The sequence below is a fragment of the Pieris brassicae genome, chromosome 2, assembly GCF_905147105.1.
Source record: "Pieris brassicae chromosome 2, ilPieBrab1.1, whole genome shotgun sequence".
NCBI classification, from domain to species: domain Eukaryota; kingdom Metazoa; phylum Arthropoda; class Insecta; order Lepidoptera; family Pieridae; genus Pieris; species Pieris brassicae.
Genome location: NC_059666.1, coordinates 15534972 through 15552008, shown reverse-complemented (window position 1 = coordinate 15552008; position 17037 = coordinate 15534972). Strand labels below are relative to the sequence as shown.

The following is a 17037-nucleotide window of genomic DNA, read 5'->3' as shown; positions in this document are numbered from 1 at the left end:
GTAAGTCTGAGAATCGGCTACTATCTATCTTTCAAACCCTTAAGTAATAAGGGGTGTCCACTCCAAATTATTTTTTAGACAATTTTTTTTATGATATAGCAATAAAAAATACACACAACCCTTAATTGTCACCCCTCTACGATCAACCCCTATTTTATATTGTAGTAGATAGGTTATTGGTAGTGAAATCAAAAAAATGTTACCTGGAAATAATATACATGGCAAAACGGCATTTGCCGGCTCTGCTAGTTGTTATATATAAATATAATAAAAATCGCTTTATCTATTGTTACAAAAGGGACTTGTTTTTACAAATGTAGATGCGACATCCGGCCGTTCGAAAGAAGCAAGTTGTGAGGTTGTACGTAGTGCGCTAAGCGAGTATGCGAGTACGGATGCGTGGTGCGAGGCGGCCGGTGGGCTGCGGGCCCTATGCGATGCGCTTGTGGCTGTTGCCGTAACCCGTCCACGACCTCGCATCTATACCAGCCCTCGATCACCTACAAACTTTACAAAGGTAATCTAGTTTTCTATGATAATTCTTCCGCCGTCAACGCACTTGCGAGCCTTCTGGCAATGTGAGTGTCCATGAGCGGTGGTAGTCCTAACATCAGATGAGGCTCCTGCCGTTTGCGCGCTATTAAAAAAAAGTCTATCATGGGCGTTATCTTACAAGACGAGACTGGACCCTTTTAAATTATTTTTTATGCTGCTGTCTGCTAGTTCTGTTCAATTTAAAAGTAAGTGCTAACGTGCCCATCGACACGTGCCCACTCCATCACCAGCTTCCAAGGGCATTGCGGGTCTTAAGGCTAGATATACGTTACGTTCGGAAATACCTTGATAGAATTTTCTTATGCATACATTTTCGAATCGTTGACTGACATTCTAAGGACCAAAGGCAATGGTCTAATCTGTGTAAGATAAACGTTTATCAACAATATTAAAATGTATGATAATTGTTGACCAGTTATTGAAAGTTAAACGAACATAAAAGGAGATATTGAAAGTTGATTACGGTCATTTTAGTAACAGTTTAAATAGCTGTGTTTTTATTGCAATCTAATGTATAAAATTTGGGTATAATACAAATTTAAATATATTTTAGCAGAAACTATATGTATTACGCATCAGATATGTTATTTTATGAACAAAATAAAGTAATGTGTAACGTAAAAAACCATACACACATATAATATTCAATGATAGCATATAAATAATGGAGTATAAATTAATCTACAGTTTTACTTTATTCTAAATGATACTATCAATTGTATATTAATTGAGTATTAACTACAAAATTATTGTAATTGCATGAAAACTATATTAAATCAAAATATAACTGGACTAAATGTTTTCATTTTAACGGATTACACGTTTAAAACGTTATACTGAATTTATCTTCTAATCGGAGAAGTCAGGATTTAACTTTGACTAATAAAGCATAATAAGAGTAGTGTTGGCCTAGTGGCTTCAGCGTGCGATTCTCATCCCTCAGGTCGTAGATTCGATCTGCGACTGTGCACCAATGGACTTTCTTTCTATGTGCGCATTTAACATTCGCTCGTACGCTGAAGGGGAAAACATCGCGAGGAAACCGTCTTGCCTTAGACCCAAAAAGTCGACAACGTGCGTCGGGCACAGAAGGCCTATTATCACCTACTTGCCTATTAGATTAACAAATGATCATGAAGCAGATACAGAAATCTGAGGTCCAGACCTAAAAAGGTTGTAGCGCCATCGATTTTTTTAATAAAGCCTAACCAATTTATTTAAAGATCTTACCATTTTACAGTTATTACAAAATCAGTACAAAATTGCGTCTTATAGTGACATTAATATGGGTGAAAACAGTTGATAACTTCCTTTCGTCCTTTGAAGGACGTATTAGCTTGTGTATCTATGTTGTCTTTATTAAGCAAATTACCGGTTGTGCCCCTCCGAGCTCGGCCCACCGCCGGCCAACGTACATCAATCAGTCGTAGTCAGCCGTGTACGTAGACGCATCACGACCGTGTGTTATGTTATCGGTTCTAACAATCTCTACTAATATCTGTGGTTTTGTGTTTGTTTTTTTTTTGGATATATGTACCAGTTTCAGGATTAACGAGTTGCTGTAGTGAAAGTTGCGGTATGTAGCTTAAAACTGACAGGCCCAGTTCGTGAACGACTTTCCTTAATAATTTCTCCTTATCTTAGAGACAGCGCTGTGGCCGCTGTCACATATTTCACGGAAAAAATTAACTAATATTTATTGTGTATATTTGTTTTTCAAACTATTCAATTTTAAATATTTTTAAAGTTATTTTATGTATAAAAAAATCTATGGTTTAATATAATGTTAATTTATGTCCTTTGATTATGGTTATATTAAAAACATATCTTATCCCAGTAAAAATTAATTCACGTGTAAAATTATGTTAACAATTCTCGCGAATTGAATAATTTATTAACGTATTTTTATTATTCAATGAAGTCTCATAATATCGAGGTCAATAAATTGAATTATAACGTCCAAGTTTATCTCTCATCGCATGTAAAAATATTTCTATTAAAACCCGTTATTAGGCCATTCTTTATGCATCTATTAATTAATTATGATTGTTCACTAACAGGCTATCGTTAAAATTTATTAATCACGCATAATTGATGAATGTGCACACGTTTCTGCCTGCACCTTACGTAAAACCTCGCATTCGACACCTATTATTACGCGATAAATTGCCTCGGAAATTAATTAATGAGCATAGATTCCGTATGATATACCTTTAAATAACATTTTTCATTATATTTATCACCACTTCTTTGCATTACAATATAAAAATTGAACATAATTAAATGAAAGAAGGGCAATTGGCGGCCTTATCTCTTACGAGCGACTTCAGGCAACCTCTGTGAGAAAAATATGTATTAAATTAGATAAATACACATTACAGTTATTAAGACAAAACTAAACAGAAACTAATAATTGTGTGTAAGCAAGATTGTGGCCAAACATACACACTCAACGTAAATCTAATTTAAATTTTTAGCTAAATAAAGCTTATTGTTATTAAGTAAGATCAGTACTAAATTGAAATTTATCTAAATCCATGGTAGTTGAGTTATATATGTGTCGCAGCCAACTAGCTTAATTAGCCGTTCAATCAACAGCCTAGTCTCTTTACTAAACAGCGCCGTTTAACTACGTGCCTGAATTATTCAGCTTTAGCATTTGTAACAACATTTAATAAATTGGCTGAGTAATACTTAGGTCATTTGTACAATCATTTGGCAAAAATAAAATATTATAATAACTTATTAGTGTTCTTAAGCTTGCTCTCAGCATCAATACAATCTTTCATACTATTTTTTATTAAACTTTGGAAAACATCATCAAATTCGTTGTTTGCCGACGCTTGAAATGAACAGGATAGTCAAGTAATGTAACATTGATTCAAGTTATTTGCCTAGCTGTTTGATCAAATGGCTAAATAACATTCAGGCCGCTAGTTGATCGGCGTTGTTTAGAAAAAAATAGTGTGTAGAACGGCTAATTCAGCTAGTTGACTGCGACATATACATTCTACAATATTGTACCTGCTTTATACCTGCGATCGTTCTGTTTTTCCTTAATAAATTTATATTGATTGGCGCCAGTTATGAAAAGTGTCTGTCCCGATTGCTAGATCACTCGCACTTACGAACACATATTCATTTCTTATTCTCCTATATCTACTACAAAGACAAGTACATAAATTTTCATTTATAAAGTCAATAAAATTAACGGAACATATTTTTAACTAAGAAACTGGAATAATTTAAACAGTTACATGCATAATACGATATGTATTTTATGGGATTCTTAAAGATCAAGGGAATCAAAACACTCATTCGATTCCTACTTTACCGGTTTTTAGCAAATGTTGTGATTTTGTTTATGTACTGATAATTGTTAATTACAAAGTAAATCGTTGTCTTAGTCCGTAAAATATAAAATGTCGACCTTCCACAACAGATTCCAGTATATCGTGTAACGGTTCCACATCAACGAGTGTTTGCTCGGCGCACACGCACTTATTCCTACGATTCACCGAGTCGCATAGCATTACAGGTGGATCGCATGTGTCAAACTATTAACTAACAAACGATTTTAGTATAGATACGGCTTAAACATGCTATCATAGGCCCATTAAAGGGGACTGCTTTCAATTACCAAAAATTCTAGTGTCAGTTAGCCTAAAATTATGCGACTTTACATTCACCCATTTATATTTTTAATACCATATTAAGGAGTAAATTCCTGAATTAATTTGCTATACTTTAGTTATGCTTGGACCTCTAAATCACACAAATACCATACATAATAGTATAATAATTTTAAATACCAATTTTTACTATTGCTTAAAGGCTATAGAAGTGCGAAATTAATATTTAAAGAATTTATTCTCATGAATACATTGAATATATTTTATATGAGAACTTAATAACAAGAATAGGACGTCTTCCAGGCTCAGAATGTTATGAAATTAATATGCCATCACTTTATAATACGTGTATTGGTTACGGTGGAAAAATGCCTATAATTTCTGACCGCGGTCCTGATAAACCAATGGTCAATAGGTATATTAAGGCTCTTGATTGGTGGAGACTACGGTATTAATTAGTTAAGACGCACTAGCTAATCCAATTACATACACGAGACGACTCGTTACTCTGCCCTTAATTTCAAATCCAATCAAGTGCTAATACTCAGCTTTACTTAGTTTCACTCTAGACACGTTTCTAATGAACAGGATTATCTGAATCTGATTGTATAACGATATGTCAAAGACCTGTACTAGCTTTTTATAGTTTCGTCAAGTATGCAATATGAACTTTGTCATTTACACAGCTTTTTCCATACATTTAGTTGATTTTGCAATTGTAATTCCGTTTTAATACTAGCACTCAGAAATCGGGTTTTTGTTCTCCGATGGGTTTAATGGCTAACATTCGAAATACACAATACATTCCATACTGATAGGATTGTTTTACGAGGTGGACCAAATACGAATAACTTAAATTTTAAGTGGGCTGCGAATGGGGATCAAACCATAACACAGTCGTCACGGTTGCTTTACGAAACCGATTGGCAAACATTTTCACATGCTTGGGTAGCCGTGTTAATTTTTTATCATAAAAAGAAACAATATTTAGATGAGAACAATAATTGTTCTTATTTACGTACTGCATACAACTGCAAGTACAGTCAAAATCAGACGACATCGTTATGAACAACACCGGTTATATTGACCAAAATCAAAGGTCCCGGCTGATTTCTATGTATATGGTACTTGATAACAACGTCATCGGCTGTTACGACTATCGGTTTTTACCAATATGAGTAGTCCCTTCGAAGTCGTTATAACAGATTTTGACAGATGTAAAATTCATAAATCACCAATCCTTTTGTATGTTGCGTTTTAACCAATGAATGTACTACAATTTTATATTCTCCACCTCCAATATAAAATTGTGTACATTACATAATGTTATAGATTGCAGAAATATTAAAAATAAAAACCGGTTTCATTGTATAATTTAATATTAGGTAGTTCGATAATCATCAATGTTTGTTACTTATAAATTTCAGAGCTACAGCAACGCGTACATCAAAATCAAACATACAGAAGATTTTGATAAAACCCTTAGACTAATTTTAATAATGACATTTTGGCAAACTTTTCATAATATTTCATAACAATCGTAATTTATGCGTCCTTGTTTGGTTTTCGACGCTCCCACATAACCTCGGACTTTTAAATAACAAAATTGATCTAGAAGGCGTGACTAGAACCTCAGACCGGTCTCTCCGTTACTTTAATCGCTTTTTTGTTCCTTTGTTTTTTACTACGGCTTGATTTACATTTATGAATAAAAGCTTACAATTAATAAAACCCTCGTATAGTTAAAAGCTATTTTTATAAAAAACATATTTGGTCATTACTCGATGGAGTATTACTATACTATGATCACAAATCGTTTAATTCGGATATCAGGGTTCTCGTATATTTCGGGTAGTTTTAAAAGTGATATATTTTACGATTATTTACTTCATTATAAAGACACGAGTATGACAATGTTTTTATTCATAGTAGTATAATTATATAATATTTTCCATTCAGTTGATACGCAAAGCTTCGTTATCGTTCGTGTAGGTTATATTTTTTATTACGAAGAAATAAACATTATATAAACAATATTAAAACAGTAAACAAATCTCACTATTAAAAAACAAAACAGAGAGCAACGTTATATGAATAGCATTGAGAATGTGTTACATTCAGTCTAGCCTATAATTGTATAGGCTATAATAATTATTGAATTATGTATATTTTTTTAATTAACAGTCTTAATGTTCTTTAATCATCGTGTGTCCGAGATACCGCTCTTGCACTAATATTCATTCTACTACACTAGTTTTAGTCAAAATAAGATTTTAGTAAAAAGGTTTAGTTGGCATTAGTTGTCTTGTTCCCGTTGTAGGAAGAGGTTGAAGAAAATAAAAAAATAATTAATTATAAAGCTATTTAACCGTTTTTTTATCATGTTGTGCATGTTCTTTTGCATTAAAATTATTTTATATATACATACTTAATATACATTGGATGATTTGGGATACTTCCGGTGTCATAAGATAAGCCTTAAAGGTCGGCAAACACGGCTGATTAAACCTGCACAAGAAATTGCTTATCGTTTTAAATGAATCTTCATGTAATATTGCCCTGTATAAGTGTAATTGTCCCTTAAATTTTAAATTGTTGAATTACCTACAAACGATTTTACATATGAACTCATCAATAAATACAAACAATTACAAAATGTAAAAATATTGTTAAATCTCTGTTGTGCCTAAGTGCGACTTTATACACAGTAAGATAGTTATTATAAATAGTTCCCTGTTTGTAATCTAACATCTTATCAGAAACAATGGTTATTGTTAAATAAGAACAAATAGATGTTTAATTCATTCATGACCTACGATATACATAAGACAATCATTCTTTTAACACACAATACCTGCTTTAATAAAAAAAACAATTACTATTTCCGAGCCATGGGTACTCAGAATATATGAAATGAGCCGGAATACGTCATATTGTAGGACGAGTTATATTAAAATGGCACAGCCTAAAACTAAAGAATCATTCGCAGATACGATATAATACTCCACATTCTTAAAATATGGAATAGTATAATAGAGAATAATATCAGATTAACCTCCTGCCTGTCGTTTTAAAAAATGAAAGGTCCTTTACTACTAAGATGAATCATTAGTTACAATATACAACATTTTATGTTCCGCTCTGACGGTAATTTTGATTTGCATTCCTAAGATAATCTCATTATTGAAACTCCTATTCTTAAAACTGATTGCTATCACTCCTCCTTCACTGTGCAAAGTTTCCTACTTTGGAATTCCTTACCAAATGATATCAGACGAGCTCAGTCTCTAAATTTATTTAAAAAAAATTTTTTAATCATTTTTCTTCTGCCTCGCCTCGTAATTAGCTACTACTTATATATATTAATTGTGAGTCAATTACCTTTGGCAGAGCTTTTGCATGTCTGTTTATACATATTATTATTTATATCTTTTCTTTGGATTTGATTTTATTTAGTTTTAGTTATAGTTGCATGTTATTTTGAGTTTTTGTTTTTTATTCAATTATGCACTTCTTGTACTTTACCCTCTGTAGGCGTTTCGTTTTTTTTATTCTCCCATATTAAGGTTGCCGGGAAGAAATCGCTTGTTAGCGATAAGGCCGCCTTTTGCCAAATACCTTATGTAACCTACTTACTTTTTGTTTGTATAATTATGTATATTATGGTAACAAAGTATAAATAAATAAATAAAATATATACGCCTCCTCCAAGAAATGGTAGTTTTGCCTTACATAAGCCAACTTGAGCCAGTGTCGCCCTGAAGTTTTGGAAAGATTGTCATCCCATTGTTCTGATCGTCCGTTGTACCGTTTATAACTTGGTTCTTTCCATGATGTGACTTGTTTGGTCCCTCTTTCATCTTGTATATATCTTGAAATACGAATATGATCACTCATTATTAATATCTGATACCCTAACACCTACACAATAAATTATGTAGTCAAATGTACTGACTAATAAGATTAATTGTATATATTTTATGTTGGACAATAATAGTGATGCGATCATTTTGCCTTAAAAACTTTACGTCAATCTTAAATAATATACTTTTATTTACTGTAACGGCCTGACAAAATTGTCTTTATTCATAATTGTATGACAAGTATACACAATAATACACAAATATACACGTTTTAAAGATAAATAAAATTGCACAAAATTAATACCGTTGTTTAATATAAGGACCAGGAAGAGACTTTTGTAAAAAGACCTCTATTTGCTTCTGCATTCTTGCACATCGTTAATGCCGTAGTATAGAGATTATTCATTATAACTCACTCTCTGTCATGAATCACGCTGTCTACTAACGAACCTCATTAAAATCGTTTGCGTATTAGGGAATTAAGTATTTACATGTTTTTTTTATTGTGGAAAGATAATTTCGAAATAGTTTTATTGAGTATATTGATTAAATTTGTGGGCACCCACTCTACATGTAATCTGTGGCCGTCTAGCCGCGTTTCTAACATTGCGCAACCCGACACCGGTTTAGACACGTGACTCTGCTCGCGTGACGTCGGAAGTAAAGCTATTAAATATATATCTATGATAATGAACCTTTGTAATAGATACTGGGAACCTGATGCTTATGCTATTAAAGGATAAATAAATTGACGTCTCGGTCAACTACGTACTTGATAAAAAATGTTGTTATGTAACGGTTATCGTATCAATGACGTTTAAAATTTATTGAGTTCGGCTGCTAAAGTCATGCTGGAACATTAGATATGCAGAAGTTGTTTTTTTAGAGATACGTCCTACAAAAGTTCAAGAGTATAGTTTCCTCCCACACGCGAAATCTGCCGCATGATGTGCCGAGACACGAATCACTTATTTGGTTTTTAGGATATTTAAGTTGGTGATCTTAAAGTATATGAAAATATTAAACTCAATGAAGCAAATATCTTATAATAATACGTAATACCGTTGATGATATTTATAGCTGAGTAACGCTTTGTTTTTCTTATGCAATATAGGTAAATTATTACACGTAAAATATAGATAATATTATTATACGTTATTTTATAGAATTTTACTGACCCTGTAATCGTAAAGATCTGAGGTCAACATCGTGTGAGTCTGAAATACAACTATGCGTGTTTTATGTAGATAATCATGTTTGGATAAAAGAATGTAGAAACTTAACGTAATTGAATTTTGATCTAAGGAAACCAGTGGCGCTACAACCTTTTTTAGGCCATGGGAATACGATTTTTATGTGTTTCACAATAAAAAAAAATTCAATACCCAAGTAGGTGAACAGTCTTTTGTGCCTGAAACACACCGTCGTCAATGCATGTCATGCCGGTTTCCTCACGATTTTGTAAGAGTGTTTAATGAGCAAATGGGTAGGTGGCTCATATGATGTTGAATGATACCGCCCATGGATACTGAATACCAGAGTGCTCGCGACTGCGTTGCCGACCTTTTACGAATTCGTACGCTTTTTTCTTAAAGGACCCTAAGTTGAATTAGGTCGGAAATACTTTAGTAGGAATTCGGTTGCCTATGTGCAAGTAGTGGTCCGCGGCAAAAACTACTTTAAAGATGCTCATATGTGGAACGACGGACGTCGAGGTGTTACCAGACGATGTCCGATGATGAAACCCCACATCTCTACGCAATGCCAAGTGATCAAGCCGCATAGAAAGTGTCTGGTCGTTGACGATTCGAATAGCTCTTCGTTGAATACGGTAAAGCGAAAAGAGGTGAGGTCCATGTACGGCTGAATTTGCGCTTTATAGAATTTTAAGCGAACGACACGAAGACGCTTAGAGGCTAATTAAGCCTTCTCTTCGAAATGACCGCGAATTACGAAACTGAACGTTATTCTATATTTTAACGCCCAATAGATCGATGCTAGCTTAGAGTCGCTACTCTGACCCTAAACTTTATTAAATTGAACAATAAACTTTATTTACTTGAGCAATAAACTTTCTTAAATTGAGATCTAAACTTTTTTAGCGGAAAACTTGTGTTTAAATTGGACTAGAGTTAGTCTCCTCTAGTCTGACACTGCACGTTGCAGAGTTTCGACTTCAGACACAAGTTTGTTCCGGTGTGTACCCACTAAACCACTACCCACATCAAACTGCACTTTCATACTTTTTTCTGATAGGCTCCAGGAGTCTCACAACACGAAACGCGAGACAATAAGATGAACCTATTGCATCACTTCACGCCGGTTTTTTTGTGGTACTGCCTCGATCGTGCCTGCCCATTTGGCAGCATGGCACTCCCACTAGGAAACGGGTTGACTGATTGCACTGGTGACACAGTAGGCTATGGAGTCGTCATGTCCTGACGCCGGAAAAGGAAAATTCTTTGCAATAGCAATACCGATTTTAACGTTGAGTTTTCGTACCGCGCCATCCCAATGTCTCTTTTATAATTATTTCAATTGCAACAAAGTCAAAATCGCTATCACTATTAGTTGCAAAGTACAGTGCAGTACTATATATAGGTTATTCACTGTTATTGTCGAAGTTTAATCAACATCGTCATAAAATCGTCAAAATGCACGCACGTATACGTCACCTAATTAATGTCCATTTTCATGTAAATTTGTCTGATTGATAATTATTCTGTTTACTAACGTGAGCTACATTTATTCAAGGCCAATGCCAATCTCAAACCTCTTATACGCGATTGTACTCAATGCAGTACCCTGTTACATCTCTCTTTGGTTTCGGTTCAAAGATATTTTATTTCACTCTTAGTGAGAATATTTATATTAAAGGTAGATTCGTTGTGTACAGTGTGTTATCAAAGTATTAGAAAAAAAACAAAACAAAAATATTAGTTGCTCTGCAAATATTAAAATCCAATCTATGTAACTACGTTTAAGACAAAAATATTAGTATGTACTATATTTTTTACATCAGACATTGTGTGACTGAAGACTAGTAATAATTTCTTTGGTTTCGGTTCAAAGATATTTTATTTCACTCTTAGTGAGAATATTTATATTAAAGGTAGATTCGTTGTGTACAGTGTGTTATCAAAGTATTAGAAAATAAACAAAACAAAAATATTAGTTGCTCTGCAAATATTAAAATCCAATCTATGTAACTACGTTTAAGACAAAAATATTAGTATGTACTATATTTTTTACATCAGACATTGTGTGACTGAAGACTAGTAATAATTTCTTTGGTTTCGGTTCAAAGATATTTTATTTCACTCTTAGTGAGAATATTTATATTAAAGGTAGATTCGTTGTGTACAGTGTGTTATCAAAGTATTAGAAAATAAACAAAACAAAAATATTAGTTGCTCTGCAAATATTAAAATCCAATCTATGTAACTACGTTTAAGACAAAAATATTAGTATGTACTATATTTTTTACATCAGACATTGTGTGACTGAAGACTAGTAATAATTTCTTTGGTTTCGGTTCAAAGATATTTTATTTCACTCTTAGTGAGAATATTTATATTAAAGGTAGATTAGTTGTGTACAGTGTGTTATCAAAGTATTAGAAAATAAACAAAACAAAAATATTAGTTGCTCTGCAAATATTAAAATCCAATCTATGTAACTACGTTTAAGACAAAAATATTAGTATGTACTATATTTTTTACATCAGACATTGTGTGACTGATGACTAGTAATAATTTGTTACCTTTTTAACATTTACCTGCAAGGTTACCAAATTTGATACTGAAATTGAAATGCACAAGGAACTCGATACAATAATATAATAATAATAATGTTACAAATTTATAATTACGTGGCATTACTAATAAAGCTTACAGATGTATAAGAAACTTATTCGTATTTAAGGAAAATTACGTTGTTTTTACATTAACTTTCAAATTAATATATAAGAGAACAATATTTACGCGCCCATCGGATGGATTCATAAATTCATTGAATTATTCTTAATAAATTACGGTTTTTTAATTAAAATTCCTACTGGTACTTATTACCAAAGAACTTAAAACGCTGTTATTGCGACTATGGCCTCGATTATTTCTACAATAATTTTACTGTTTAGTGCGGTCCTTACCCGCGTAGAAAGATCTTATCACAACGCTGTTTTATTCCCGGACCTATTAAATTTATATTGCCTTGATAACTTATGCACTATACATTTTGCAAATTGATCTTTGTTAGACCTGTTTTTGCGTAATCTGTTTACATGTGAACTGCAGCTTTCTAATATTTTATATGGTATAGTGCTATAACACTTATTTTATTTAAATTATTTACTCCATATGGGTCCTACCCACAAATTGTTTCGACAAGGAGCTAAAGCTATATTTCTTAATTTTAAGATCTATATCTAAGTAATTAACAAAAAAAACTGTAGTAAGAAAACTTTTTCAGGTGCCATCTCTGTCATACGGTTCGGAAGCAAGCTCAGCAGAGCTATCGTCGAGTGAGGACAGCGTTTGTGGGCCTTACCTGGAACCTAGCGAACAAAGTGATCCGCTATACCGTCCAGACGACGGATATGAGGTCAGGACACAAATACAGGTTTTTAAAATACACATGTTATATCATTACAGAGGAACACATAACGATTGAATACTGTCTACGTGTTTGATCTATTCCAATACTATATTTGCCTGGACGTTGTTACATATTATGTGCTGGTATCTTTAGAATACTTTTATTTTACTTTAAAAGGCTTCGTGACGAGGATATTCGTACTGGAATGCTTACAAATCTTTAGCTAATGATTTCTGTCATACATACTTGTCGTGAAGGCTTTTAAAGTGTCCGAGCTTTGAAAATACCGCGTTTAATATATGATTTTAAAAAGTATTAATTTACATACGTAACCGCACGCTCGTCCTTCGTCAGTAGACTGCAGGTAATTATCTTGAGAAACTGTTAAATTACGGTTTCATTTATCTTATCGTTTCCACTGTCCCTGCGGAATGCTTTTTGTCACATTAGCATACTGGGTTAACATATCCACTATTTAACTGTTATTGTATGTTGAGGTCTTGTAACAAGTTATTACTAGTACTTAATAATTACATCGACATGTTAAGGTGTATAAATAAGTTGTTTTGCATTGTACGGGTTAGTATTATATAATTACGATGGCCTGGTTATAAAAATAAATGTTAAAAATTCCTTGCATAATACATACAAGCTGCTTAAATGTATGCGGTCTGCCAAGTGATTGATGAAGCCCTTGATATAAGCGATGCACTCTAATTTAATTTTACATACATTTTATGTTATGTATCATGTGTATTTTTCACAGGCAGATGTAGAACAGAGCAAACTGGAAGCGTCAAATATGTTCAAAACTCGGAAACTTTCTGACTCTTCTATATTTAGCTATGTCTCAGGTAAAATATTTACTTAATCACATTTTAATGTGCGCTTAATCCTTATGGATTGTTAGATAAAGGTTTATATAATTTATTGTAGGTGACAAATGTATAGAAGCGTTCAGCAAAGAATGTCCAGAGTACAACAGAAATGGGGAATTGACACATCCGGAACTGTGTGTCATAGTGGTCGATATTCTTACACAATTGATAGACAAGTAAGTACTTTATACGTTATGCACTTTTAAAAACATTAATATTGTAAAAAAAGATATGACAAATGCCGCAGAATTAAGTATGAAAAAATGATTATGTCGCTTTATTGGTCGCAGTTTTGGTCTAGAAAAGCTGTTAACCACAATTAAAGAGTCTTTCAGTTGAGAATTAAAAAACAACGATAAAGTCATATTAAATACTAGTCATAGTAATAATAAAGCAGAGCAGTATTGGCCTAGTGGCTTCAGCGTGCGACTCTCATCCCTGAGGTCGTAGTTTCAATCCTCGGCTGTGCACTTCCTTTCTATGTGCTATGTGCAACAAATTAATAATTTAACATTCGCTCGAACGGTGAAGGCCTTAGAAGGCCTTAGACCCAAAAAGCCGACGGCATGCGTCAGGATCAGAAGGCTGAACACCTTATCTATTAGATTAACAAATGATCATTAAACAGATATGAGGCCTAGACCTAAAAGGTTGTAGCGCCGTTGATTTATTTTTTAGTTATAATAAACGATTTTAATACAAATGGTGATTTTCACAAATATAACACTCGATACAGAAATAATCTAAGTCTACGACCAACCAGGCTCCTGAAGATAAACCACTCCTTACATAGAAATTGTATTCGTTTTTACAACAAACTCCCGAGCGAAATTAGAGAATTATTACATTACTATATAAATTTAAACTCTCGTTAAACGTAAATTCATAAATAAAGCTTTTTTTGTAAATTAGACGATTATTTAAATGATCGATTTGCCCCAGTTCAAACATTTTGAATGACTCAAAACTTGGCGTTTAAAAAGAGTGGCGGAAAGTTTCTTGCCAGTTCTCCTTGCCCGCTCGACTCTCTTGACTTGCAAACTGGTAGTAAATGTTAATTTAGAATCAATTTAACGTCTTTTCTGTTGATATTAATTCATTATAAGTGTACTTGTTTACCTATATGAATAAAGGTATTTTGAGTTTGAATATGCTGGACACTTTGTTCTTTTACCAAAATTACCATTTAACATTGTAACCTCCTATTCTAAAAAGGAATTACTGCCTTAACGAGCACGGGATATCTATACGTATTTATCTATCTTTGAAACCAAATATTATAAGCCGGTGGTAAAAGCTAATGACCTCACATTAAAGAAGCATAACCAATCCTAAAATATGGCGAGGGGGCCGATGGCTGGCCATGCGTCATACTCGTGAACGGGTGCTTCTTGTGGTGACTGGTCGTACTTGAATTCGTGTATGCGGTGATATTAGTTATTTTGACTACGTATTTGCGTGTTGTTCCCACGAGAATGTAAGTACGTGCTCCTATTTTAGCTCCCGTTTTATAATTATTAATTACTTATGATGCCATGTGGAACATGGTGTATTGGTTGCAACTCCTTACAGACGTTGTGTAAAACAAAAACTTGGCGATTAAAAAGATTGGCGGAGAGTTAAGTGCCAGTTCTTCTCTTCCGTTCTACGCCCTTGATTTGAGAACTGGCAGTAAATGTAAAATTAGAAGCATTTCTTGTACATTTCTGTTTTGACGTTCCTAACATTGTGTTACCTATCTGAATAAATGATTTAGATTTTCGGAATCGACTCTTCTTTCTTCTTCGTTAGGGCCACGAGGCAAAAACCTTCATTGTCATTGAAAGTGATATATGTTTGTTAAAGATTATTAGAAGAAGAGGATGGTAAAGTCAAAGCTGGAAAAGACGTGAGCGGCGTTCTTGCGTCGGGCGGTGAGGAGATCGAACGCGTATGTGCGAGCGTAGCGAGAGCGTGCGTAGCTCGACTTGGTAGCGGCCTCGCACCGCCTCGTTTGTTACATCGCCTGTTAGCACACGATGCTCCCGCCACTCGCCTCCTGTCGAGGAACTCAAATACACATGCAGGTATACAGATTACAGCAGCGCAGTTTGTATTGATTTTTAACCTCTACATCGTCGAATAGCGCATGATATTTTATTCATTTCGTGGGAGTTTTAAATATAGCGCGACAAAATTTTGGAATAATATCGCTCCTCCGTTGAAATATCTTAAAAAATAAAAAATCTCACGTAATATAGTTTTTAATCCGCCCAAATATATTTATTTATCTACTTCTTAACAATTATTATTCTTTTGATTTTTTATTTTATTTACATTTTTTTCTTCTTTGCTTACACTGCTAACTTTTACTATTATTATTATTATTTGTTTCTACTGAGTATTAGATTCTTATTTCTTTTTTTTGCGACTGAGGCGCAAACTAGCTGCTGTGGTCTCTGGCAGAATGACCAGCGCTGTGGAACAACTCTGCTCCTCAGCGTAATGCTGAGCCAGGGCCAATTACAACCACAGCACACACGCATTACACAATTAAATTATTTTTTGATTATTGTTATTTTATGTGTTTCTGTGTGTGTGTTTTGTTAGTAATAAATGTCATGTCTATGTCTATATTCGCGCTTCTAATGCATGCCGGAACATCCAAAAATTTATTTATATTGAATCTTTTTCTTTTTTTTTAACATTATTAATTAAAATTCAAAGGCATCTTTTCAGAGCTTCAACGAAGTATAATCGAACTGATAGTGAAGTTAGGGTCCCAAAGTATGGAGTCGTGTGAACTGGCCAGCATCTTTCGGCTCGCTAGCTCCTGGAGTGCACCACTTAGTCCGCTTTGCAGGGCTTTAGGCCGTCTTGCTGCGAGGGAACCTCAACCGGACTGCGAGTTGCTAATTACTGTCACAGCTCAACGAACTGGTGAGTAACGCCATCGCACATTGGACCACGGTGGCCTTGAAGTAGATTTTTTTTTCTTTTGTTTCCATATAGTGTATATATAAGATATGTGTTTAACCCAATTTTTTAGTTTAATAAAAAACCTACAGTCTAAATTTTTCAATTGGTTTTTGGTGCAATATTATACTGGAACTAATATCGCCGCATTCCTTTCCATTCCATTATTTCATTCCACACATGCATATTTATGATTACATCATTTTTATTTTTCTATTTTGTTTGTATAACTGGAATGACGACACTGCCGAAATTCACTTAAATAAAACGAAGCAATTTCTCTGATATCGAATTTTGAACGTTTTTAACAAACACGTTAATTTCGAATCAAAGTTCAGAGTTTTATAGGAACGCGCAGAATTCAACTTAGCTAGTTAAATACAAACGATATATTGTTTTTACAGATGAAGAGTCCACATATGAGGAAGTAGTAGGCGCTGTTAATCAGCAGGCAGAGACGAGTGCACGTCGAATAAGATATAAACATTTACGAGCTGGTAAGTAAAAAAAAGTTAGGGTTCCCACCTTCTAATAATACATTTTAGTATGATCAGCTTT

At 33.7% G+C, this 17037-nt stretch overlaps 1 protein-coding gene across 1 annotated transcript in view; it reads left to right on the top strand.

Annotated features, from left to right (window-relative positions):
- Nucleotides 1-2122: 2122 nt before the first annotated feature.
- LOC123720837 (lysosomal-trafficking regulator) overlaps nt 2123-17037 on the top strand; it is a 42323-nt gene continuing 27408 nt past the window's right edge. Inside the window, exons 1-7 of the mRNA XM_045677623.1 lie at nt 2123-2131; nt 12521-12670; nt 13413-13500; nt 13583-13700; nt 15370-15590; nt 16231-16443; nt 16884-16976. Of these exons, the coding sequence (XP_045533579.1) occupies nt 13449-13500; nt 13583-13700; nt 15370-15590; nt 16231-16443; nt 16884-16976 (697 nt within the window). The 5' untranslated portion in view covers nt 2123-2131; nt 12521-12670; nt 13413-13448. The remainder of the gene's footprint in view (nt 2132-12520; nt 12671-13412; nt 13501-13582; nt 13701-15369; nt 15591-16230; nt 16444-16883; nt 16977-17037) is intronic.